General features: G+C 45.7%; 1 protein-coding gene across 1 annotated transcript; it reads right to left on the reverse strand.

Moving 5' to 3' along the window:
- Positions 1-485: 485 nt before the first annotated feature.
- TMEM165 (transmembrane protein 165) lies at positions 486-17,755 on the reverse strand. Its single transcript, XM_040418851.1, has 6 exons — positions 17,400-17,755; positions 10,206-10,431; positions 9,680-9,855; positions 7,957-8,139; positions 3,557-3,662; positions 486-1,099 (listed from the first exon to the last, which is right to left on the reverse strand). The coding sequence occupies exons 1-6, from the start codon at positions 17,559-17,561 to the stop codon at positions 1,023-1,025; spliced, it is 930 nt and encodes a 309-aa protein (XP_040274785.1). The 5' UTR covers positions 17,562-17,755; the 3' UTR covers positions 486-1,022.
- Between the last annotated feature and the right edge of the window lie 9,884 nt (positions 17,756-27,639).

Below are 27,639 nucleotides of genomic sequence, written 5' to 3' on the forward strand. Positions count from 1 at the left end.
ATATATTTTTGACCGGTGTGTCCTCCCAGGGTGGCGCCCTTTTCCATTACTTGTTCCTGTTCACCTTGTTTTTGGCATCACATATATGTAATTTTTAATCATGCTTTGACATCATGTAATAAAATTAATTATTTTTTGGTACTTTGAGCTATATTTCTCTTGTCTTTTCGCTCTTGTACTCGGGAGCTTGTACCGAGTTATTCCCTACGGGTGTCTCTTGTGATTACACTGGGTGGGCACTGTCCTTCCCCCTTCTCTCGGACACCCGGGGTCCCCCCCCCCCCCCCCTTTTTCTTCTAAAATAAACAGTGATCCAGACTCCATATCTGCAGTACTACTCATATTACTGTAGATAATGGTCAAAAATCGGGTTGATAGATTCCCTTTAAGTATAATACTGTCATCTCATGAAATGACACAGTTATATAGTGACACAGAACATTGTGGCTTTCTTTACAGCAGTTTTAAGATTTGAACAAAAAATATATACATTACACATTTATTTGAAATCAAAACATTTCTAGACACCAGGACTTTCTGCTTTTAACCAATCGTCATGTCAAATATTGACAACTGCTATATACTGGATACTGTGCCAGCTCTCGGCACAATAGCGATGGACCGAGGCGGGGAGATAGGGGAGATCTAATGCGTACAGGGTGAACTACACCTCTGAAATATTTCAATAGTTTCTTTTAAAATTCACAGGTACCACACGATCCAAACAGCATGGTCCAAGCTAGACCTGCTCCTCCTGCCTATATGGAGGTAGACCCTAAACCCGTATCTCAAGACAAGAGAAATGAAGCTAAAATATTAAGGATAGAGTTGACCTTACATCTGTAAATGACATGAAGTTAGAATGAGTCACAATCTTCGAGACGGAGCATAAAAATAGTCACCCGCATGGAGTGATTCTGTACAGCAGATGTCTCATCTCCACCTTTATACATTATATACAGAACTACAGTACAAAATGCAGTCTCTTTCCAAGTTGTCAATTTCTGAAGAACAGAAAATAGCTAAAAACCAGAATCCGGACTTATAAATAAAGCGGAGAAAGCAAAAGCGAGGAAAACTATTCCACCAATGATGGTCACTGTAAAAGAAAAGAGAAACACAGAAGAGACGCGTTAAGAACTAATTTGATAACTTGCTTTGCAAATTTCACTTGCAGAAAACTTGAGTAAGCTTAAAGAGGATCTGTAACCACAAGATGCAATGTAATCTGCAGGCAGCAGGTTATAGAGCAGGAGGAGCTGAGCAGATTGATCTATTTTATATTTCTGGGAAAAGATTCAGTAAAACCAGCCAGTCACTGATAACATCTCCTGTACCAATAGCTCTTCACTGGAAGTGGAAAAAGCAAAGATATAAATGTATAAGAAATGTTTACAGAAGCTTTTCCTACAAAACTATATATCAATCTGCTCAGCTTCTCCTGCTCTAGAACATGAAGCTTTCAGATAGCATTTTGTGGTGACAGGACATAACTGGCTCAATGACTTTCTGACATCTAGCCAGATGCACATGTGAGAATACTACTACAGATTTCCAGGTCTCTAAGGGTCCATTCACACGTCCGTTTTTTCTTTCCTGATCTGTTCCGTTTTTTTGCTGAACAGATCTGGACCAGATCTGGACCCATTCATTTTCAATGGGTCCTGGAAAAAAACGGACAGCTCAATGTCTGATTTTTTTCAGGACCCATTGAAAATGAATGGGTCCAGATCTGGTCCAGATCTGTTCAGCAAAAAACGGAACAGATCAGGAAAGAAAAAAACGGACGTGTGAATGGACCCTAATACAAGTACTCAAACCCCTTTAATGCTGTCACTAGAAGTCTGAGATATTCTAAAGGCATCATTCACACTAGTCACAGCATACATATGATGGGTCACATATTCAATAACAAAACTCGGAGTAGTGTTAAAGGAGTTTGAGTATTCTACAGACATTTGTTTTTAGAAAGCAGTCTGACATAAGACTTTTATTGGTAACTTGTTTATACAAAAAATACATACTAAAGGGTTCATTCACACGTCCGCAAAATGGGTCCGCATCCGTTCTGCAATTTTGCGGAACGGGTGCAGACCCATTCATTTTCAATAGGGCCAGAATGTGCTGTCCGCATTTGCGCATCCGTGATTCCGTTTCCGCAAAAAAAAAAAAAAAAAAAAATAGAACATGTCCTATTCGTGTCAGCAATTGCGGACAAGATTAGGCATTTTCTATTATAGTGCCGGTGATGTGTGGTCCACAAATTGCGGAATGCACATTGCCAGTGTCCGTGTTTTGCAGATCCGCAATTTGCGGATCCGCAGAACACTTACGGACGGGTGAATAGACCCAAAATGTGTTGTAAGGGTATTTTACAAGAAATAATGGAACTGGCATTTGACTTGCTTAATTAAATACTGATTGGTATTTTCCCCTTTAATTATTAGATTACCTTTTATATTCCTTGAATGTAGTTACTTAGCTACTTGGTTTTGTCTTCCTAAGTGATTACCTCAGGGACATCCTCAGGAGGAGGGGCCAGAAGGTATAAAGTTTTGCGCATTAACAAAGAGCTTCAAGCTTCAGGAGTCATCATGTGAAGAATGATGTCTCTCACTACACCTCTCATATCACCTCGGGCATTGGTCATGTGCTGTGTGGGTAGCGTGACCGATTAGAGCTTGCTTTTTGGTTTGAACACAGGTCAGAGTGATAGTAAAAAAACTATGTATGGGAGTTGTTTATCTTTAATATCACACTTAGTAAAACATTTTTTTCACTTAGCCTGTGCAAGCCTATTTATTCTTGAATCTTTGAATGGTTTAGTGTTTTAACGTGCATTCAATTAAATATGTCATCAATATCAGATCAGTGGGGTCCAACTCATGGTACCCCTGCCAATCAGCTGTTTGAAAGGGACGCCGCACATGGGCAAAAGCTGCAGTCTCCTCACAGCATTCCAAACACAGCGCTGTACACTGGATAGTGACACTGCTTCGTATTGCAGGCCAACTGACATAAATGGCACTGAGCTGTAAAATAGGCCATGTGATCAATGGCCTAGGAAGAGGCTGCATCGCTAATCAATCCGATATTGGTGGCCTATCCTGAAGACAGGTGCTGAAAAACCTCTTCAACTGTTTGAGATAACCTGTGACATTTTATTTTGCACACAGTTTTTTATTGCATGGGCATCCAGCTAAATCATCTCTACCTACCACACATCCATGACCCTGTCCATATTTTATTAAAAGGAATGGACCAGGCAAGGGGTGTACACTTTTACTACAGGAAACAATTTTACAATCTCTTTCTGCAGAGAAGAGAGCCATTTGTATTAGATCACTATGCAGAGAGCTTGCAGTCTGGAGATTATGCCAGCAGCACTCTGATCAGTAGATGGACATGTACAGTGCTATACACATTGACCACTAGGTGGTTCTGAACTATGTAAGTGTCATAACTCTTCACTGGATCTTGTTTTAAGAGTATGTAAATGGTAAATATTCCTCATCATATAATATATATATATATAAAAATCAACTTGGTTACTTACCAGTCCTAACTGAAATCTTCTGTGCAATCATCCTTCCCCCAATAACCGCTAACCCAGTGCATAGACAATGCCCTATAGTACCACCAACAGCAACGCCAAATGGGTCCTGCAAGAAAAGAAACACTATGAAGTATGCATTTAGTAACAAGATAGAGGTTTCACAATTTTTTTTAATTAGAAATGACCACTCAAAACTGGTGGACAAGACAGTATTGTAGTGGTGGCCTGGGCAAAGAGGTGGGCTAATATACAGTTGCAAGAAAAAGTATGTGAACCCTTTTGAATGATATGGATTTCTGCACAAATTGGTCATGAAATGTTATCTGATCTTCATCTAAGTCACAACAATAGACAATCACAGTCTGCTTAAACTAATAACACACAAAGAATTAAATGTTACCATGTTTTTATTGAGCACACCATGTAAACATTCACAGTTCAGGTGGAAAAAGTATGTGAACCCCTAGACTAATGACATCTCCAAGAGCTAATTAGAGTGAGGACTACTGGGTTTGCTTTTCACAAGAAGCATTGCCTGATGTGAATGATTCCTCGCACAAAAGAGCTCTCAGAAGACCTACGATTAAGAATTGTTGACTTGCATAAAGCTGGAAAGGGTTATAAAAGTATCTCCAAAAGCCTTGCTGTTCATCAGTCCACGGTAAGACAAATTGTCTATAAATGGAGAAAGTTCAGCACTGCTGCTACTCTCCCTAGGAGTAGCCATCCTGTAGAGATGACTGCAAGAGCACAGCGCAGACTGCTCAATGAGGAGAAGAAGTATCCTAGAGTGTCAGCTAAAGACTTACAAAAGTCTCTGGCATATTCTAACATCCCTGTTAGCGAATCTACAATACATAAAACACTAAACAAGAATGGATTTCATGGGAGGATACCACAGAGGAAGCCACTGCTGTCCAAAAAAAACATTGCTGCACGTTTACAGTTTGCACAAGAGCACCTGGATGTTCCACAGCAGTACTGGCAAAATATTCTGTGGACAGATGAAACCAAAGTTGAGTTGTTTGGAAGAAACGCACAACACTATGGGCCAGATTTATCATTACTCTGACAGCTCACTCCACTTTAACATATGGCTAAAGTCAGTTTTAGCCAAGTCAGATTTATGATCGGCCCTTTAAGGCTGTAATAAATGTGGTTTGACGGTAGCAGTTTATCCGTCAGTAAGCAGCTTTACAAAAGTCGCACATCTTTACGAAAAAGTCGCACGTTTTTATGAAAAAGTCGCATGTTCTATTAAAAACTCTCATAAGATAAGCATGGTCCTCACTAGAGTGAAATTGCGACTTTTTTGCGACTTTTTAAATAGTCCCAATAGTAAATCTGTCTAGAGATTCATTTACATAAGAAAACACGCCCACTTTCAGAAAACTGGCGAGCATAGTGCAGAGCAGAAAAAAGTCGCAAATTTGTGCGCAGTTTTAGCGTTTGGGACTTTTTTTGGGACTTTTTCACTCCATTATTCTGACCTGAGCTAATGATAAATCTGGCCCTATGTGTGGAGAAAAAGAGGCACAGCACACCAACATCAAAACCTCATCCCAACTGTGAAGTATGGTGGTGGGGGCATCATGGTTTGCTGCATCAGGGCCTGGACGGATTGCTATCATCGAAGGAAAAATGAATTCCCAAGTTTATCAAGACATTTTGCAGGAGAACTTAAGGCCATCTGTCCACCAGCTGAAGCTCAGAGGATGGGTTTTGCAACAGGACAACGACCCAAAGAATAGAAGTAAACAGAATGTCTTAAACAGAAGAAAATACGCCTTCTGGAGTGGCCCAGTCAGAGTCCTGACCTCAACCCGATTGAGATGCTGTGGCATGACCTCAAGAAAGCGATTCACACCAGACATCCCAAGAATATTGCTGAACTGAAACAGTTCTGTAAAGAGGAATGGTCAAGAATTACTCCTGACCGTTGTGCACGTCTGATCTGCAACTACACGAAACGTTTGGTTGAAGTTATTGCTGCCAAAGGAGGTTCAACCAGTTATTAAATCCAAGGGTTCACATACTTTTTCCACCTGCACTGTGAATGTTTACATGGTGTGTTCAATAAAAACATGGTAACATTTAATTCTTTGTGTGGTATTAGTTTAAAAAGACTGTGATTGTCTATTGTTGTGACTTAGATGAAGATCAGATCACATTTTATGACCAATTTGTGCAGAAATCCATATCATTCCAAAGGGTTCACATACTTTTTCTTGCAACTGTACATCAAAATCAGCCACAGAAAGATCTGGGAGTGGTCTCCTTAAAGAGTTATTCTCCATACCGGACACACAAACTAAAAAGCGGGCACTCAGGAACAGTTTACACGCTGTATGCCATATACACTGAACAGCCATAACCTTACAACCACCTGCCTATTACTATGTAGAGCCCCCTTATGCCACCAAAACAGCTCTGATTTGTCAAGGCAAGGAGGACTCCACAAGACGTGTGAAGGTGTCCTGTGGTATTTGTAATTAAGACCTTTGTGGCAGATGCTTTAAGACCTCAAAACATTCCTGAACAATTTTTGCAGTGTGGCGGGGCATTATCCTGCTGAAAGACCACTGCAATAAAGGAATACCACTGCTATGAATGAGATAATATTATTCACTTCACCTGTGGGTGCATGTACTTGTAAACTAGAACAAAAAAAAACTAACTTAAAGAGCCTCTGTCATCATGATCAATCCTATTAAATCAGGCATAATGCTGGATAGGGTTGATCACGCCGAGTAAAATGATATATTCCTTTTTTACTAGTTGCCGGCTGGCTGTGGAGCAGCGGTGCCTTCACTTCCAGGTGGACTGATGTTGGCGGAGAAGCAAAACTGCTGGGAGGATGGAAAGGTGACCTGTGAAATCACGTCCATTAGCTACATGGCCTTTCTGGAGCTTCGTCCCATTCAAGTGGATGGGTCTGTGTTGCAATACTAAGCAGAGCCACTACACAATGTACAGCGCTGTGCTTGGCATGCTGTGAAGAGGACACAGCTTGTCCGCCCTCTGCAGCCTCTTCAAACAGTTCACTGGCACGAGTGCACCCAAGCTCCGCTCTTTTCTGTGGCCAGCTCCTTCCTCGCTGCTTTACCACTGCCTGGACCTGTCAATCAAAGCAGGGAGAAAGGGGCTGGCCACATAAAGAAGCGGAGATTGGTAGCAAGAAGAGCAATGGTGACACCCTCGGTGCACTAAGGGCCAGATTTGCATATAAGGAAAAAGTATGAACACTTGGGCTTTAAATCAGGTGAACCACAGTTATGTGTCTATGCAAACAGATGGATAGGTAGGTGGCTGGTGACAGATTTACTTTAAGTGTCCCCTATGAGTAATAGCAGCACAGCACAAACTACAGATATGTTTTCTATAACAGAGAGCAAGAGAGAGTGCAATTGGAGCGGTGCTTCATGTCATCATCAGAGCCTTTTCCAAATCCTTTTAGAAACACTGCATGAACATGAAGCAAAAAACAGGTGGTCCTGAGTCTGTACAAGGCTTCCAGGCCTATTACTGGCATAATCCAACGAAGGCCTGCAGGTGGCAGCACTGCACTGGAATATACAGATTTTATTTATTTATTTATTTTTATAAAAAATTACATTACTGAACAGAAATGGCAAGCTGATGATTGCATGTTGAGGTCCCCTTGGGGGCCTAAAAGTATAAAAATTCAAATCAAGCCCTTTCCCCAAAATTTTAATAAACCAAACAATAAAAAAAATTAATAGTCATTACCGGGTCCAAAAACATCTTTACTATTAAAATATCACATACTGTGAATGATCAAAAAAAAAAAAAAGGCTGATTTTCCATTTTTTGGTCTCATCACGTCCCAAAAAACGAACAAAAAAAACGAACAACAAATGATCAAAAAGTTATACATACCCCAAAATGGCATCAGTAAAAACGACATATCGTGCTGCAAAAAATGATCCCTCAAACAACTCCATAGATATAAATATAAAAAAAAAAAATTTATGGGGGACCGAATACCGTGATAAAAAGAAAAACATTTTCCACAAAGTTTTTTTTTTCAGTATTAAAACACGAAAAACCTTTTCACAACATTCTAATTTTAATTACTGAAATAAATGAACTTTTGCACGATATTCTAATTTTTCGAGTTTCACCTGTACCTGCACTGCTGGGCCTTTCACACGGCACAACACAAAGTGAAAGGTGGATGAACGATCTTCAAATACTCCTATGGAGATTGGGGGTGTATCCAATACTACCAGCAGGAGACTGGTATTTATGGAGATCCGAGATATAATATTAAAGCTGGAGTTTCATGTCTAAGCGTTAGGACACACATTTCTGACCCTACTCACGCCATTAAAACAAGTTACCAAGCATACTACAGGTATTGAAAAGAACACATTTACCTCTCTGGCTGCCAAGACAATAGTAGTTAGCTGAGAGCGATCCCCCCACTCTGCCAGGAATGTCAAAGTGAATGCTTGGACAAAAATTGGGGAGATGAACTGCATCCATCTCTTCTTGGGAATAGCTGGTCCACCTCCACTTTCCACATCATTAGGACCGTTCAGGAGCTTTGTTCTCTGAAGCTTCAGAAAAAATAGAAAAGTCAATATGAAAGAAATATGCACAGCTTAAGGGTCCATTCACACGTCCGTAGTGTATTGTGGATCCGCAATACACCCGGCCGGCACCCCCCCCATAGAACTGCCTATTCTTGTCCGCGAACAAGAATAGGACATGTTCTATTTTTTTGCGGAGCCACGCTCCGGAAGTTCGGGGTCGCGCTACGGAAATGCGGATGCGGAGAGCAAATAGTGTGCTCTCCGCATCCATTTCTGCCCCATTGAGAATGAATGGGTCCGCACCCGTTCCCGATATTGCGAAAAGGATGCGGACCCATTTGCGGACGTGTGAATGGACCTAAAGAAGCACTCTCACAAAAATGTTTATTCTCTGACCTGTTAGAAGGGTACATGATGAAAACTGTAGTGAAGGTAATTTTCTTACCAGTGACAGTATTTGTGAGTTATCCCCTTCGTTCTGATCCTCAGCTGTGTCATGCGACCAGCAATCAGACATTCCAAATAACACAGCATCTTATGTGTGGACAGGAAGTCAGTTTCTCTATGTATTCCTATGGGAGCCTCAATGTCTGTCTCATAGGAATGAATAGAGCAGTGTTTCCCAACCAGTGTGCCTCCAGCTGTTGCAAAACTACAACTCCCAGCATGCCCGGACAGCCTTTGGCTGTGCGGGCATGCTGGGAGTTGTAGTTTTGCAACAGCTGGAGGCACACTGGTTGGGAAACACTGGAATAGAGAACTGACTTCCTGTCCTGTGTCAGATGGAGATCAGAGTGTTGGTCACATGACACAACTGAGGATCAGAAGGGAGGTTATAACTCACAAATACAGTCACTGGTAAGATAACCTTCGTTACAGTTTATATCATGTACCTTACTAACAGGTCATAGAATTTTGAGGGATTGTTTCTTTAAAGGCTTTCTGTCATCAGAAAAATCGTTATGCATCTGGCTGACATTAGCGATGTGCTAATGTCAGCAGTACATAACTGTATGACTTATAACTCCCTGCCTGCCACCATTAGCGCTAAATAATGACTTTTATAATATGCTAGTGAGCCTCTAGGTGCTAGTGGGGCGTTGCTGCAGCACCTAGAGGCTCCGTCTTCTCACCCTTTGGCATGGCCATGTCCAGTAGATTGACGTCCTTGTTCTCTGTGCCCATAAAATCCTGTGCCGTCCCGCTTAGTATTCGGCGCAGGCGCAGAACTAGGACGTCAATCAACTGGACATGGACGTGCCAAAGGGTGAGAAGACGGAACCTCTAGGTGTTGCAGCAACGCCCCAGTAGCACCTAGAGGCTCACTAGCATATTATAAGTGTCTTTATTTTAAGAGAACGGCGGCAGGCAGGGAGTTATAAGTCATACAGTTATGTACTGCTGACATTAGCACATCACTAATGTCAGCCAGCTGCATAACGATTTTTCTCATGACAGAAACCCTTTAACAAGTCCTATGACTGCGTATAGCTGCCCTTCAACACATAAAAAGTATTCTAAGAATTCTAAGTGGTCTACAAGACGTGCCAGCATTAATAAGTACCTCTTCATCTTTTCTCTTGATTTCAGCTTGCACTTCTTCTAACTCCTCCTGACCTTCATCTGGACTCATCTTTAACCCTTCCCGTAACATTCGAATGCCGAATATGGCGAAAAGGGCAGTGGATACATAGTAGGTATAAACTCTGGGGATGACTGTGGTGGCATATCCAAACAACACTGGGGAAGGAAACAAGGAAATGGCATCAAGCGCGGGCAAGAACCTCCTCATTTACATCATGTGTCATGGAGAGCAATGTTTTTCCCTGGCACTTTGGTGGGTTTCATGGACCACACTCCATCTTAAAAGCAGCCTTTGGGTTTGCTCAGAATATGCATGCCCTGCAGGATAAATCATTTTTTAGATCGGCAACTGAAACTCTATTCTTCTTCAAATGCAAGAAAATAGATTAAAGAGATTTTATATATACAGTATCTAATGGAATAATGCACTCCACCATCCGAAATGATATCTCTACACTCTTTAATTAAACACTATTTTCATCCATAGGGCGGTGTGCACAAGTCACCTGATAAACAAGTCATCAGTCCTAAGGCAAGCATTGCTCCAGTGAGGACAGTCAGGCGGTTATAGCGCATTGCCATTATGGCGGCTATGAAGAAGGTCTTGTCTCCCAGCTCCGACACGATGATCACAGATATGGCTGCTACAAAGGCATGGATGAACCCCAGGTTAGAGGTGGAGCTCAAGTCTGCATTCCCAACATGTACAGCGGGGGGCTGGCTGGGGATCTTCTGTGGAAATAGAAGAAGAGCATGTAATGCAAGACAGCAGGTTGTCGTGTGAACATTTCTTAGCGTCCATCGGCACCAGCTTAATCCAGTCACCATTAAACCATATTACACACAGTCCGAAGTATCTGCCTGCTCTAGTTACCCACAAGTGCCAGCGCAGTGACCATTACAGTAAATGTGCTGAAATAACGTGACGCACACCCCTTTTATCCCGTCACTTCCAGCATCGCCCTTCGGGGATGATTCTGCTGCAGCAGGGAGGTCCCATCACTGGCCTCAGCAGGATACAGCACAAGACTGCTGAGGCCAGTGATTGGCTGCAGCTGTGACGTGGTGTGTACGGGACCTCACCACTGCACCCAGGAAAGCAAACACTGGCGGGCGAGGACAGGAGCGCAGTGCAGAAAGAGGCAAGGGAGAAAAGGGGTGCGATTTATTTTATTTTTTTATATTTACAACTTTTTAATTCAACTCTGACAAATCCTTTAAAGGGTACGTCCACACAAGGCATACGTGCTGCAGATTTTCTGACGCAGAAATCCTTGTAGAAAATCTGCAATGCTTTACATTAGCGGCAACGTGAATGCAGAGTCTACCAAATCTTCGCCAAACGTCGCCGAAAACCTCCACGCACAACTTAATGAGGGGTGGATTTTAAAATCTCAGAGTGTCCGTTCATGTTGTGGATTTCTGCCTCTTTGACAAGTGGGGGGGTCTTAGGACTGAATGAAAAACTAAGGGTACTTTCACACTAGCGTTATTCTTTTCCGGCAGAGTTCTGTCACAGGGGCTCTATACCGGAAAAGAACTGATCAGGCAAAAGATAAAACCGTAGCATGCTACGGTTTTATCTCCGGCGAAAAATACTGAAGACTTGCCTGAATGCCGGATCCGGCATTTTTCCCCATAGGAATGTATTAGTGCTGGATCCGGCATTCAAAATACCGGAATGCCGGATCCATCCTTCCGACCAGCGCATGCGCAGACCGGTAAAAATGTGAAAAAAAATACATGCATGACAAGCGGAGAGACGGATCCGTTCTTGCAATGCATTTGTGAGACACTAATGCTTTCAGTCACATCCAAATCGGCTCATACGGCGGGCAGTTCCGACGATGGAACTGCCCGCCGGATCACACTGCCGCAAGTGTGAAAGTAGCCTAAAAAAATGAGACGTGTTTTAAAGAAACCTGGCTGTGTTAACAAGGGTAAACCACTGCCAGCCCCCCAGCTGGAGACAGTCAGAAAGTAGTGTGTAGCTGAGCAGTTAGGCTACTTTCACACGCACAGCGGTTGAGGTGAGACTAAAACCGCATCTGAAAAGCGCCATGTGGTTTTGCTGCAGTTGCCACCATGCGGCGGTCGGCTGGGCGTTTCTTCACCAGTGAAGCACATTTACCTTACACGTTTCGCCAATTATAGCATCACAGCACTACAGCAAAACCGCAAGAGGGAGTTTTATCGGCAACTCATCAGCGACCCTTCACCTGGTTAAGGAAAAAGAAAGGTATCCAAATGTGTCCGGTAACATTCCCATTTGTCAGATGTCTGACAGGATATCATCGCTAGGTGTGAGAACCGCAGAACAGGAGCGGCGCAGCAGCTCAGACAAGTCACAGGACCTCTGGAAAGTTGGACGCTGGCTGGGGGCTCCAATTTTTCGTTGCGCCAGTTTTGATAAATCCCCTCTACTGGGCAATTCCTAGGACACTAGGAAGCTTTCCCTCTAATGGACTTATGTGACAGATCAGGGTCTTGGCGTTGCATTACTTCTCTAGGGAAACATCTGCGCTTTGAAACGTCCACCATAACATTGGGGTGACATGTCAGGACCAACATCCTTTCTGCCTCCACAATCCAGGGGTGAAAGAGCGGACGGTCCAAGACGTAGTGGATGAAGGAGAGACCCCCAGGGGCCATGATCTATCTCACGGGAAAAAGAGGACCATGTCCAAGCAGATCACAGCAGCTGCAGCATCTTCTTCTGCCGGAGGGGCAGGCATGTCCCTTTTCAGAAGGCCTCATGCACACGACCGGATGTATTTTGTGGTGCGCAAAAATACGGATGACATCCGTGTGCATTCTGTATTATGCGGAACGGGACAGCCGTCCCCAAATAGAACAGTACTATCCTTGTCCGTAATGTGGACAATAATAGGAGATGCTCTATTTTTTGGCGGAATGGAAAGACGGACATACGTAAACGGAATGCACACGGATTAACTTCTGTTACTCCGTGTGGAACAGACACAGAAAGAAAATACGTTTGTGTGCATGATGAGGCCTTAACCTGATTAATGAAGGAGGTAAAATAAGGTCACCTTCTAAGTGCTGAGGCCGCTATCCCGTCAAAGGGGTTATCCCACCATATATATCTCCTATATGCAGGGTATAGGATAATGTATGATTGCTGGGGGTCCCAACGTTCAGACAAGGACTGGTTCTTCCTCACAGAATGACCGTATCCCCGTAGGCACCGACTGGTGCACCAGGGGACATGAATGACCGCCCGCCCCATGCAAATTCCTTCTAATGGAGGCTTGGGACCGATTGGCGATTGTGGAGGTCCAAGCAGTGGAGCCCCTAGCAGTCACGTATCATCTATCCACAGGATAAACCTGTAGAAGATACAGACACCAAAGTAAACAGTAAAAAGGCTGTAATCCAATCTGGCACAATATCCGTGGATGACCAGGTCATTCAGTAACAGGTCATGACTAGCAAACAGCCAGACCACATAATATAAAACGTTTGTATTCATCAGTCCTTATCTGATCCACAGGCACACAGCGAGAGAGCGGACATGCTCTGGATTAACAGCGTGCGCTCCAGGCTAATCCTGAGCCCCCACTGTCATCCACCTGGTACACCAGGGATCAGCACCTCCGGCTGAAAGTACAACTCCCAGAATCCTCCTTTCACTTCCATAGAAGTTACAAGAACAGACGAATAAGTGTGCCTGCTGGGAGTGGTAGTTACACAGCAGCTGTAGTGCTGAAGGTTGCCGACCCCTGTTGTACACCCTTAGGCTACATGCACATGACTGTATATGTTTTGCAGTCCGCAAATTGCTGATCCGCAAAAAAAAAAAAAAAAAAAAAAGATGAAGTCTGTATGCCCTCCGTTTTTTTGTAACAATGCCTAAAACGGACAAGATTAGGACATTTTTTTGCGGGGCTACGGAACGGACATACTGATGCGGACAGCACACGGTGCGCTGTCCGCATTTTTTGTGGACCCATTGAAATGAATGGGTCCGCATCCTAGACGCAAAAAAAAAAAATTAAAAAAACGGAACGGACACAGAAACAAACAGCGTTGGTGTGCATGAGGCCTTATAGACAAGCAGAGTGCTCACCAAGCAGTGTGCTGGGGACTAAGGACTACAGGAAACCAACACTGCGTCTACTGGTAAACCCCCGCCAAATTCAACAAGACTGACCCGCTGTCCCAGAACTAGGGATCTAGTCTGTAAAAACAGGGAACGTATAGTCTTTATTACTGGTTCCTATAAAAGATTAGCGCTCTGAGAATTTGGAGAAGAGCACTGTTCAGCTACTGCACAGACACCTGCACAGACCAGTGTTTAAATCCCCGGTCTACAGGCAGCGGTGGGCTTCCAGTATAGAGGTGGGGTACAGAACCGCCCCATAACACTGGAATGTGATACTACATAAGAGTTTAGGACGTGTGAGGTCATTTTACTATAATGTCACCAACCCCTTTATCTTCCTTCCTGCAGCAGGGAGGGCACTGCTATAGACTGGCACTGGGGTGCCCTGATACTACACAACGTGGCAGGATACAGCTCCTATGTACTTGGCGTGTTATCAGGCTCTCAGTGCCTTCAGATGACTAAGCACTTGCCCCATGCCCTCAACCTTGCTGGTGAAGACTATTATTATTCTAGCTGGCACACAGCAGCGCATATAATGGCAGCTCAGCTCTGTGCCAGCCACAGCAGCAGCTCTTTATTAATGCCGGAGGTTTCTCAGCAACTGAAGCTGGCATTTCATGGCACACAGAGCTATGCCAGCTAATCATCAGACTAGGAGACGTCCTGCTGCTCCCCAGCTCTACAATGTACGTATTCACACACAGAAGTATATCAAAGCTTTGTATCTGTAGGGTGGGTGATAAGTGCCTGACCCAGCAGTCGGACCCCCACCAGTCTTGAGAACGGGGTCCTGTGTCCCCCTGTGGCGTTTGATCACATGATTCTGTTCCATTCAAACTTATGGAGCTGAGCAGTCCCTGAGGGTCAGAATAGGAGCAGCGCTCATGGTCGGACACCACTTCAAACGCCCTTTTCCAAACTGGTCGGGGTCCCGGCATTCAGACCCTTCTCAGTTAACCCGTAGACAGATGGTAGGAAACCCCTTTAAGGCTACCTGCTTGTAATTCCACGTGTGGCCGTATCCCGAGGGGAGCTCACACAACAAGGTACAGCACAATCTTATTGAATAATCCCCAATCACAGCGCAAAATATCCCCCGTGGCGTGGAGGCATGCGGCGGGTTGTCAAATCTACAGCATGCGCTATCTATGGCGGAAAGGCAGCGCTTTCACTGCAGATTCCATTCACTGCCATGCAATAAGCCCGTGCCAAAATCCACCAAACACTGTGGACAGAAAAATGACCGATGTGTGAACTCCTCCTAAGGCCACGTTCACACGGTCAGTATTTGATCAGTGTTTGGCATGTAAACCAAAACCAGGACAGGGACCTACAGAGAGTATAGTGGAGAAGGTGGGCGACGCTTCTGGGCTTTGAGCCCACTCCTGGCTTTGGCTTAAGGCTCATGCACACGACCGTATGTATTTTGAACAGTCCTATCCTTGTCTGGTCAATAATGGGACATGTTCTGTTTTTTTCGGTTCCGCACATGTGGACACACAGAAACGGAATGCACATGGAGTCATTTCCGTTTTTTTTTGTGGACCTGTTGAAATGAATGGTTCCGCATATGATCCGCAAAGAAAAAACGGAATGGACACGGAAAGAAAATACATTCGAGTGCATCCGTCCCCATTGACTTACACTGAGTGTCAGGACGGATCCGTTTGGCTCAGTTTCATCAGACGGACAGCAAAACGCTGCAAGCAAAGCGGAATGGAGACTGAACGGAGCCAAACTGAGGCATTCTGAGCGGATCCTTTTCCATTCTGAATGCATTAGGGCAAAACTGATCCGTTTTGGACCGCTTGTGAGAGCCCTGAACGGATCTCACAAACAGAAAGCCAAAACGCCAGTGTGAAAGTAGCCTCAGCCAGTTTTGATAATTCTCCCCTATAGTGTGGATTTAACGGCAATCTCCTGTAGTAGACAACTAGACGCAGAGGAGCCGGTGCCAAGGGCCTCCTTCCTTCAGCTGCTGCAGGAGATGACTTCACCTCCACTTACCCCAAACAGGTTTGTCTACATTACTTAATGTCAAACTGAAAGCTCCCAGAATCACACCCCCTCGTAATAACTATTCTGGAGCATCTATTCCTATGGCTCTGTGCTGTTCCTTTATTATTCCTGCTAGAAGTTATGAATGGTCGGCAGTCTGCAATGAAGATCCAGATGGGTCTTACCATTGTGGGGGGTGTCCCTGCACAGTCTGACAGTAGCCAATCAGCGCTTCTAGTGTCAGACTGCGTGACATCCATCTGGACCCTGCTAGTAATTCATCCTTAGCTTCTAGCAGGAATAATAAAGGAACGTCACAGCACGGAGTCATAAGAATGGATGCTCCAGAATTGTTATTACATGGGAATGCAAGTAGTTAGTAAAGCAGAGCAGTCAGGAGAGGGGACAGGTCCTACATCAGGGGTCAGGAGAGGGGACAGGTCCTCCATCAGGGGTCAGGAGAGCGGTCAGGAGAGGGGACAGCTCCTCCATCAGGGGTCAGGAGAGCGGTCAGGAGAGGGGACAGGTCCTCCATCAGGGGTCAGGAGAGGGGACAGGAGAGCGGTCAGGAGAGGGGACAGCTCCTCCATCAGGGGACAGGAGAGCGGTCAGGAGAGGGGACAGGTCCTCCATCAGGGGACAGGAGAGCGGTCAGGAGAGGGGACAGCTCCTCCATCAGGGGACAGGAGAGCGGTCAGGAGAGGGGACAGGTCCTCCATCAGGGGTCAGGAGAGGGGACAGGAGAGCGGTCAGGAGAGGGGACAGCTCCTCCATCAGGGGACAGGAGAGCGGTCAGGAGAGGGGACAGGTCCTCCATCAGGGGACAGGAGAGCGGTCAGGAGAGGGGACAGCTCCTCCATCAGGGGACAGGAGAGCGGTCAGGAGAGGGGACAGGTCCTCCATCAGGGGACAGGAGAGCGGTCAGGAGAGGGGACAGCTCCTCCATCAGGGGACAGGAGAGCAGTCAGCTCCTCCATCAGGGGACAGGAGAGCGGTCAGGAGAGGGGACAGGTCCTCCATCAGGGGACAGGAGAGCGGTCAGGAGAGGGGACAGCTCCTCCATCAGAGGTCAGGAGAGGGGACAGTAGAGCGGACAGGAGAGCGGTCAGGAGAGGGGACAGCTCCTCCATCAGGGGACAGGAGAGCGGTCAGCTCCTCCATCAGGGGACAGGAGAGTGGTCAGGAGAGGGGACAGCTCCTCCATCAGGGGACAGGAGAGCGGTCAGGAGAGGGGACAGGTCCTCCATCAGGGGACAGGAGAGCGGTCAGGAGAGGGGACAGCTCCTCCATCAGGGGACAGGAGAGCGGTCAGGAGAGGGGACAGGTCCTCCATCAGGGGTCAGGAGAGGGGACAGGAGAGCGGTCAGGAGAGGGGACAGGTCCTCCATCAGGGGTCAGGAGAGCGGACAGTAGAGCGGTCTGGAGAGGGGACAGCTCCTCCATCAGGAGTCCAGCACATAATCCTGCAGGGAGATGGGGATATCAGGTGTGCACAGAACACAATGGAGCCCCCACATGGGTCAGCCTTATCCTGTAATCTATAGAGGAGGGGGTGACACCGTAAGCCCCTCACCTCTGGCCGGGCCACCTCCTCGGGTCTTTGGGGCAGCGGGGGCTCCCTGTTGCGGTGTGTCCCGTCATCTTCCTGGATGGCCAAGGCCAGGCCGGGCAGCAGTGCACACAGGCCGAGGATGAGCAGAGCCGGCTTCAGGCTGCCCCGCTGCGGAGCCTCCATGGTCGGTGCGGGAGAGGAAGGAGGGAGGTCGCTAGTACAGCTGGAGCTTAGTGGACGACGTCCTCGGTCCAGCCGGTTCTCCCTGCCCCCACACCGAGCTCACACAGCCCGCCCCTTTGCCATCGTCAGCGACACAAGACCTAACCGCTGCTGCAGAGACCTCAGCCTATCCGCGGCCACAGCCAGTGACGGGCTGCAGGAAGTGTGTGCTGGCTACGACGTCAGAGATTACGCTGCGCTTATACGACGCCATTTTCTTGAAGGGATATGGAATATCTGACGTATTAAGCTGCTACAACAAAATGGCCGCGGATAGGCAGACAATAGAAGCCGAATATTTCTTCACCTAGTGTTCAGTATATCTATATAAAAAAAAAAAAAAAGCTCACGATGTATGGGAGGCGAGAAGGGTCAATAATCGTTTAAACGCTAGACTGCGTCTTTGGTCTACCTCAGAGACCAAAGTAGCGCATGTCTCCGTGATTTTTTTCACTAATGGTCAGCAAAAAAATTCCAGATATGTGAACAGACATTATTATTTATTAAAGCGCCATTCATGCCGAGATGCTGTACATCTAGGTTTTCCACTAGAGATGAGCGAATTTCATATTTTAAAATTCGTCTTCGGTTCGTGTTGTGGTATTTATTGAATTGCGCTATGGATTCCATTACCACGGACCATAACGCAATTCTATGACGGAATGCCTTTAGAGGCATTCCATTATTCATTCCGTCATAATAGAAGTCTATGTCCTGCATAACAGATCCGTCCGGTTTCCGTTATGTCGGAGTCCTCTCCTGCATATGGATCCGTTATACAGCCATAAAAACCACATGTTGTTTTTAGCGTTATTTTTATTTTTCTTGCAAAATAAACAGATTGTCCCATATTGAACATTGGGGGTCCTGTCACTAGCACTGGCTCGGCTATTTCTGTATTCCCCATAGAAGAGCGCTTCCCATTCATTTCAATGCAACTTCCGAAAATAGCCAAGCACGATAAATAGAGTACTCTGCGGGCTCTGTTCTAAGGATAGGTGCGGGTCCCAGAGGTGTTACTCTCACCTATCAGACATGGGGGCATATCCTAGCGATATGCCACCAACGCATGAGATGAGCCAGCCCATTTAAATTGTGTGTTTGCCCACTAGTGTTTTATTCATGGTGTTTTTTTTCCCTCTGTAGAGAATGTGATGTGAAAAAATGCCAAGAGTTGCAGCATGCTGCGATTTGGCAAAACATAGAAAGACAAAGAATGCCACCTAATGAACAAAAATACCAGTAGCAAAAAAAAATTCCCATGGACTCTCAGATAACATCTGGAGCTGTTTTTTTTTTCTAGAAAAATGGTAGCAAAAACCTATGTGTGAAAGCAGCCTTAGGGCTCAAGCACACGGCTGTTGCTTGGCCGTTCCGTGCATTGGGGACAGCAATTCCGCAGACTGATCCAGATCCGTCCACATCACAAAAATAGAACGCCTTCTGGATTGCAGACCCATTCAAGTGAACGCATCCGTGATTAAATTAATTCAGACCACTGATCTCACACTGCCAAAATACAAAGGTGATGCCTCTCATCAGATACCTTTGAGATCAGCCTGGCCTGAACATGGTCCATTTTTTTTCGGTGAGGAGGCACTGAGAGAAACCCCACAGAAGCACTCCGTAGAGTTTCCATGGGGTTCCGCGCCTCTATCCCGCACTGCACCTTTCGTATTGTGAACCCATTCATGTGAATGGGTCCGCATCCGTGATGCAGTGCAAAAATGGCCAGGGCCTGTATATTGCGGACCCGCTGTTTGTAGGCCGCAATATGGGCCCCACCAGCACATCTTCGTGTGTATGAGCCCTTAAAGGGATTCTGTCACCACATTTAACCCTATTAAGCTAGCTGACATTAGCGATGTGCTAATGTCAGCTATTCCTACTTTTATCTATGCCCCCGTTACGGCAGAAATCTAACTTGTATAATATGCTAATTAGCCTCTAGAAGAGGGGGGGGGGGTTGTTCCTGCTCCTAGAGGCTTTGTTCTACCACCTTTGTCGCCTCTCTCCAAGTCCTGATTGACAGGGCCAGGCAGCGCTCGTATCTGTCTGCCAGCTCTGTACTCTGGTGAAATCTCGTGCCGTTCAGTATTTGGTGCAGGCGCAGTGAGGAAGCTGGCAGCCTGCGAGCGTCTTTCCCTCACCGCGCCTGCCCCGAATGCTGAACGGCAGACAGATGCGAGCGCTGCCTGGCCTTGTCAATCAGGACTTGGAGGGAGGCGACTAAGGTGGAAGAACAGAGCCTCTAGGAGCAGGAACAACGCTCCCCCCCCCCCCCCCATCCCCGCTCCTAGAGGTTAATTAGCATATTATAAAAGTTAGATTTCTGGCGTAACATGGGGCATAGATAAAAGTAGGAATAGGCTAGTTAGGGTTAGCTGACATTAGAACATCGCTAATGTCAGCTAGCTTAATAGGGTTAAATCTGGTGACAGAAACCCTTTAAATAGCCAAACATGTCAAATAATGTCCATTTGAGCAGCCAGGATGCAGAAGCATCTACTTTATTATTCAACTGTATACAAAAAATATACTACACAACATATTCTTGGAGTATGTTCACACAGCTGTGTATGTTTCTGCCACAGTTTAGATAAATGGAGCCAAATTGTGAGAGGACGTCCTTTGCGGCTTGAAGTGGCATCTGTAAATGCAGCTCTCACCTCCTCTGATAAGCAAATCACAGATCCGCTAAACCTGTATACTGTCTGCATGCATTCCGCATTTTGCAGAACTGTAGGTCTGGCCATTAATAGACCAGTCCTACACTTCAGTTATTTCCATCAGTGATCATGAGCCAAAACCAGTAGTGAAGTCTACCCAGAGATAAGGTAAAACCACCAATAAATAAATATTAATAAATAACCATGAATTAATCAATTTAATATTATGAAGTCCACCAATAAATATCGACCAAAAGTCCACCCAGCAAAATCACCACAAAGAAAACAACACGACTAATAAAGAGAGGGATTGCGGGGCACTGGTCCTGGTCTTCTTCACACTGGGCTAATATAGCTCCAACCCCTCTTATTAAACTGTTAGGACTCCTGCTAAAAAATGGGCCATCCAGTCACAGATGAAGAAGTTTCACTCCGCTGACCACTGCACCTATTGATTGCTGACCATATAGTGACCGTTGCTGGGCAGAATACCACCTGGACCGGATACAATTGGAACAATCAACCTCAGGTAAGTCCTGTGAAGACAAAAAGGGGGGGGGGGGGGGCACACACACCACAGCAAACAACTGGTCAAAACAATAAAACCCCTAGAAACTGTGAAGTCACCATGAGTCCCCCATTCTAAACGCTCTGGTCATTCTTGTTTTCCAGGCTCCAAGGGCTGGCCCTTCACCTTGATTTTTCATGGAGGTGCAGATGTTAGGCAGGAATTTCTGTACAACAAAAACCCATATGCCTCCGGTTGTCTGCTGGTATAGTATACACTTTTATAACATCTCATTCTTAATATGGAGCTGCAGTCAGCATGGGGCAGTCACTGGATTTCTCCATCAGATGCATGTCAGCTCTGGCCCCTGGATAAGTCAAGAAACCAGAGACAGTATACGTCTGTATAAGTCTAGTCTGGTGGACTCTGCCACAACCACAGGCAGGGCTGCCAGAACCCTCTGGATAGGTTAGCTTCTGACTTCTGGCTTTGCTTCTCTTCTTCTCCACACAAGAGCCCTATTCATGTAAACTGAGACAATGCCATGCTACAGATTTTATGCCTGGGGAGAGAAGCTATGGATTGTGAAACCACGTCAGACAAGTTGATGTCATTTACCACACAGGGATAGGTCTACTAGCTTTTCTCTGCCCCTTACAACTGATCAACACAGTGAGCAACAATGGCAAAAAGTTGGCTGTGCCCTACTGTATGTCTGGGAAAACGGAGACATGTTCTCTGCCTGTGCACATTTGGTGGTACAGAGGTTTAGAAGGTTTTATCCAGTGCTGCCAGAGAATGAAAATTACTCTTACCGGTAATTGGATTTTCCCTTAGCCTCCACAACGGCACTTCCTGGAGGGTACCCGCCTCTACCGGTACAGGAAAACAACGAAGATCAACGTATAAAAGCCCCCTCCCCTTTACCTTCACCAGTTAATAACCTAGAACTCCAAAGTCGATGCTTCATTTAATAAGGTTAAGTAACATAACAATACAAATGAAAAAAAGGGTCAACTGCCGACTAATATCAAATCAAACAAGAAAATGGGTGGGAATTCCCCGTGCCGTTGTGGAGGCTAAGGGAAAATCCAATTACCGGTAAGAGTAATATTCATCTTTTCCCCACGCCTTCACAACGACACTTCCTGGAGGAATAACAAAGAAATCCTCCTGCTCAAGAGGCAGCCATAGCTCACATAGAATGGGCTTTCAGTTCAGGCAGGGGAGTCATCTCTTTCTCATTGTAACATAGAGATATACAGGACTTAATCCAACGTGTTTATGGAAGCCTTGCTAGCTGCTCTACCCCAGTTAGTGCCCAGGTACTTGACCAATAACTGATTTGTCCTTCTGAAGTCCTTTGTAATACTGAAGAACACATCTTCTCACTTCAAGGTTAGGCCTCTTTCACACTTGCGTTGTCCGGATCCGGCGTGTACTCCACTTTCCGGAATTACACGCCGGATCCGGAAAAACGCAAGTGTACTGAAAGCATTTGAAGACGGAACCGTCTTCCAAATGTGTTCAGTGTTACTATGGCACCCAGGACGCTATTAAAGTCCTGGTTGCCATAGTAGTAGTGGGGAGCGGGGGAGCGGTATACTTACAGTCCGTGCGGCTCCCGGGGCGCTCCAGAATGACGTCAGAGCGCCCCATGCGCATGGATGACGTGATCCATGTGATCACATGATCCATGAGCTTGGGGCGCCCTGACGTCACTCTGGAGCGCCCGGGGAGCCGCACGGAAGGTAAGTACACTGCTCCCCGCTCCCCGCTACACTTTACCATGGCTGCCAGGACTTTAGCGTCCTGGGAGCCATGGTAACCACTCTGAAAAAGCTAAATGTCGGATGCAGCAATGCGCCGAAACGACGTTTAGCTTAAGGCCGGATCCGGATCAATGCCTTTCAATGGGCATTAATTCCGGATCCGGCCTTGCGGCAAGTGTTCCGGATTTTTGGCCGGAGCAAAAAGCGCAGCATGCTGCGGTATTTTCTCCGGCCAAAAAACGTTCCGTTCCGGAACTGAAGACATCCTGATGCATCCTGAACGGATTTCTCTCCATTCAGAATGCATTAGGATAATCCTGATCAGGATTCTTCCGGCATAGAGCCCCGACGACGGAACTCTATGCCGGAAGACAAGAACGCAAGTGTGAAAGAGCCCTTACTGAATCTCTTTTCCCTTTCAGAGGTAGCCTGAGGACAGAATGAAGGGAGAGAAATTTCTTGACGGCAATGAAATTTAGATATCACTTTAGGAAGAAATTCAGGAGAATGTCTTAAAACAATCCTATCTTCCAGTATTGTAAGGTAGGGTGGCTGAATAGAGAAGGCCTGAATCTCCCCAACCCTTCTAGCTGTCGTAATTGCTAGTAGAAAGACTGTTTTAAAAGTCAAAAGCCTCATAGATAAATCTTGAATGGGTTCAAAGAGAGAATCCGAGAGGACAGAAAGAACTAGATTTAAATCCCATGAAGGGACGGAGGATCTGAATTTTGGGTGTAATCTACTAGCGTCCATAAAAAACCTTCTAACTAGGTCTGTTTAAGCCAGTTTCTCTCCCATAAAAGCACTTGATGCTGACACTTGTACCTTTAAGGTGCTTATTCTAAGACCTCGGTCTAGTCCTGATTGGAGAAAATCTAGAACTAGTCCCAGGTCTAGGGGCCTGAACGGGTCCCAGGAAGTCTTAGAAAAGGCCATGAAGGCTTTCCAGTACCTTAGATATATTTTTGAAGTAACTGGTTTTCTGCTGTGCATTAAAGTATCTATTACCTTTTCGGAGAGTCCCTTCTGTCTCAAGATGTTACTCTCAATCTCCAGGCAGTCAGATGGAGCTGAGGGATGCTGGGATGGGGAACCGGACCCTGGAGTAGAAGGTCCGGAAGAAGGGGAAGGATCCAATAATTCTCCCCTGCCAGAGACTTGAGTACTGGAAACCACGCCCTTCTCGGCCAGTATAGGGCTATTAGTATTATCTGGGACTTCTCTTCTATCGTTTTTGTCAGGACTTTTTGAATTAGAGAGAAGGGTGGGAAGGCATACAGGAGACCCTTCGGCCACCTGTGCGCTAAAGCATCCACTTGCAGACGTTTGTCTTTGTAAGAGAGGGAATAAAACTTGCTGACTTTCTTGTTTTTTCTTGAAGCAAGCAAGTTGATTAACGGCATCCCCCATCTTGCCGAAATCTGGTCGAATACTGTCTGGTTCAAGCTCCATTCTCCCTGTCTCAGCTTTTCTCTGCTCTGGAAGTCCGCCAGATGATTTTCTTTTCCCTTTATATGGACCGCCGTCAGAGATTTTAGATTTTCTTCAGCCCAAACAAATATGTTTTCTGCCACCGCCGAGAGGAGACGACTTCTTGTCCCCCCTGTATGTTCACGTAAGCAACCGTGGTCGAGTTCTCGGAAAGTATCTTTACATGACTGTGGACCAGGGATGGAGCGAAAAAATTTAGCTCTTGCCATACTGCCTGAAGCTCTCGCATGTTGGAAGATGGCCAAATAGGGCTTTTCTGCCATAGACCCTTACCTGTCCTGCTGTTCAGATGAGCTCCCCAGCCTTGGCTGCTTGCATCCGTCGTGACTCTAACATAAAAGAAATTGTGATTATGAGGCTCGAGGTACATTATGCGGTCAATGGATACAAATTTTACTGTAGGCCACTGGAGTACAGGCCCCAAACATTAGGCATTCACCAGACAGAAAAGAACAAGTAATTATGTGACTGGAGGTATATTAGACGGTCATTGGATATCAATTTTACTGCAGGCCAGTAGAGTACAGGCCCCAAACATTAGGTATTCACCGTACAGAAAAGATCAAGTAATAATGTGGCTGTAGGTATATTAGACGGTCAATTGATATCAATTTTACTTATTCATTCACCGTACAGACAAGAACAATTGATAATGTGTCTGGAGGTACATTAGGCGGTCACCATATAACAATTTTACTGTTGGCCAGTTAGATTACAGGCCCCAAAAATTATGCATTCACCGTACATAAAAGATCAAGTGATTAATGTGGCTTGAGGTATATTAGACGGTCAATGGATATCAATTTTACTGCAGGCCAGTGGACTACAGGCCCTAAAAATGATCCATTCACCAGACAGAAAACATCAAGTGATTATGTAGCTGGAGGTATACGGTCATTGGATATCAATTTTACTGCAGGCCAGTGGAGAACAGGCCCCAAACATTAGGCATTCACCAGACTAGGGCTGAAACGATTCATCGATTTAATCAATGTAATCGAGGCAAAAAAATCCTCGATGCAGTTTTTCTGCATCGAGGATTTGTTTAAATTACATGACCACGGAGCGTGAGTGAAATGAAGCTTCTCACTCACCGCTCCGTGGCCTCCCGTAGGCAGCGCGCTGCAGGATCTAGCATTCACACATTGTCAGCGCACTGCCTGACGCTGTGTGTGACGTCAGGTCCCCAGTGCATGCACACAATGTCGGCACACTCTGCACTGAAGGGAAGTATAAAGTTAGCAGAGGAAGCAGCGGGGGGGGGGGGGGGGGGGGTGGGTTAGGGGGAAATGGTGGCACCTGTGATTTGGCATGGGGAAATGGGGGCACCTGTGATTTGGCATGTATAACGTTATTGGCGGGGGGAGAGGGGTTAATGGGGGCACCTGTGATTTGGCCCATGGAGGGGCTGATCTGGGGGAGTGGGGGACATGGTGGATGGCATGGAGGCACTGGAGAAGGGGGATATCATGGCAATCTGGATGGAGGGGCTGATGGCAGTGCCATCATGGGGGCACTGGGGGATATGGCATGTAGGGGCTGCTATGATGGCACTAGGGGAGTGGGGGACATGGTGGATGGCATAAGAGGCACTGGGAAAGGGGGACATTTTTTTATAAAGCAATACGTTATTTTAAGAAGGTTTTTATTATTAGATTACTCGATTAATCGTAAAAAATTATCGATAGAATACTCAATTACTTAATAAATCATTTACTGCAGCCCTACAGCGGACAGAAAAGAACAAGTAATTATTAGTGATGAGCGGGAGGTGCCATATTCGATTTCGCAATATTTCGCGAATATTCGATTGAATATTCATCTTATATTAGTCAAAATTAAATATTCGTCATTATTCTATTTATCACGAATAATATGTCATTTAATTATTCGCGTATTGCGATTTTCTTTTAACTGTGTAAGGCAACTTTCCTATTGGTTGGCTATGGCTATGGCTGATATGTGTATTTTACGAATATTCGCTATATTGCTATAACTTAGTTTTTTAGAATATTCGTAATATTCTAAAAAACGAAGTTATAACAATATAGCGAATATTCGTAAAATACACATATAGACTGTAATTTAGCTAATATAGTGCTATACCGTATTTTTCGCCCTATAAGACGCACTGGCCCATAAGACGCACCTAGGTTTTTAAGGAGGAAAATAAGAAAAAAAATATTTTTAACCAAAAGGTGTGCTTTTGGTGGGTTTTGAACTAATGGTGGTCTGTGGATGACACTATTATGGGGATCTGTGGATGACGCACTGTTATGGGGGTCTGTGGATGGCACTGTTATGGGGGCATCTGGGGATGGCACTGTTATGGGGGCATCTGGGGATGGCTCTATTATGGGGGCATCTGGGGATGGCACCATTATGGGGGCATCTGGGGATGGCACCATTATGGGGGCATCTGGGGATGGCACCATTATGGGGGCATCTGGGGATGGCATGACACTGCTATGGAGGGGATATGTGACTCTGTGTGATGCCGTTCCTCCTCCCCAGCCATGGGCTGCATCTAGAAGTGATGCTGCTTTATGTTAATGTCTTATAAACACACTCATCAATTAGCCTATAAGCCCCAAGGGGTCAGTTTGCTCATCTGTATACCTAATTACATTTTTCTATGTACCAATCACTTTATTTCTAGTTTGAGGTTTCTCTGAGGTGACGCCCACCTCCCCCTTGACCTTGTTTGCATGTGACCATTTTTGTGTATATATATCCAGCATGTTTGTCCACTCCCTATGCAATATTCTTCACCTGATGAAGGGGACCCTTTGCCCGAAACGCGTTGTGTGACTGCAAATAAAAATTCTTGAAGATTTATCATCCGCCTCTGGTTGGTTCCTTGCGCCGAGGGATGCTCTTTTTCTACATGTCATTTCAATCCTCTGTGTGGGCCTAGGCACGCTTATCCGAGGACATCTACATCCGTGGCTGCATACCAACCTTCATATTGGGGATTAAAATTATCTCCTACATGTCTACAATAGCGTTGTGCCTATAATTGCGCAACCCTGCAAGGTGAGCCTTTCCAAATTGGAATTTAATCCGAATTTTCAAACGTTTTTACCCTATGGTGCGCCCTCTTTTCTGTTTATACAGTAAACAACTTGCCTCTATACGTATGGGGGGGATATGTGTCATCCACAGATCCCCCCCATATCAGTGTCCCTTTGGGTCGGCATCTTGTTTTGTAATGGCACTGATACATCACTGCCACGCAGTTCGGCCGGCGTGTGCATCAGCGGGAGGGAGGAGGGACTGGGGGCCGGCATCTTGTTTTGTAATGGAAGCGGGGCCTGGTGCAGTAACTGTATTCTTCTATACCGGGCCCTGATCACTGTAGTAATCATATAGGCAATGTTAATTCAACTCCTATCCAGGCTTTAGTACGGGACTTACTACTAACTTGCATAGCAGGCAGGAGGCCGGGCGAGTGGGCGGGAGCCGGCAGCGTAACTCACTACGTCATGCTTATATGATTACTACAGTGAGCGGGGCCCGGTGTAGTAGAATACAGTTACTGCTATGAGCTGAGCGATGCGATTGGCCTGCGCTACAGCTTGGGAGAAGGAGACGCCCAG

Source organism: Bufo bufo, chromosome 2 (assembly GCF_905171765.1).
Source record: "Bufo bufo chromosome 2, aBufBuf1.1, whole genome shotgun sequence".
Classification (NCBI taxonomy): domain Eukaryota; kingdom Metazoa; phylum Chordata; class Amphibia; order Anura; family Bufonidae; genus Bufo; species Bufo bufo.

Coding starts and splice junctions, on each gene's coding strand:
- TMEM165 (XM_040418851.1), bottom strand. CDS start 17,561: ATGGAGGCTCCGCAGCGGGGCAGCCTGAAGCCGGCTCTGCTCATCCTC. Junction 10,432..17,399: donor AGGAGGTGGCCCGGCCAGAG/GTGAGGGGCTTA, acceptor CTATTTCCACAG/AAGATCCCCAGCCAGCCCCC. Junction 3,663..7,956: donor TTGTCTTGGCAGCCAGAGAG/GTAAATGTGTTC, acceptor CTTTTCTTGCAG/GACCCATTTGGCGTTGCTGT.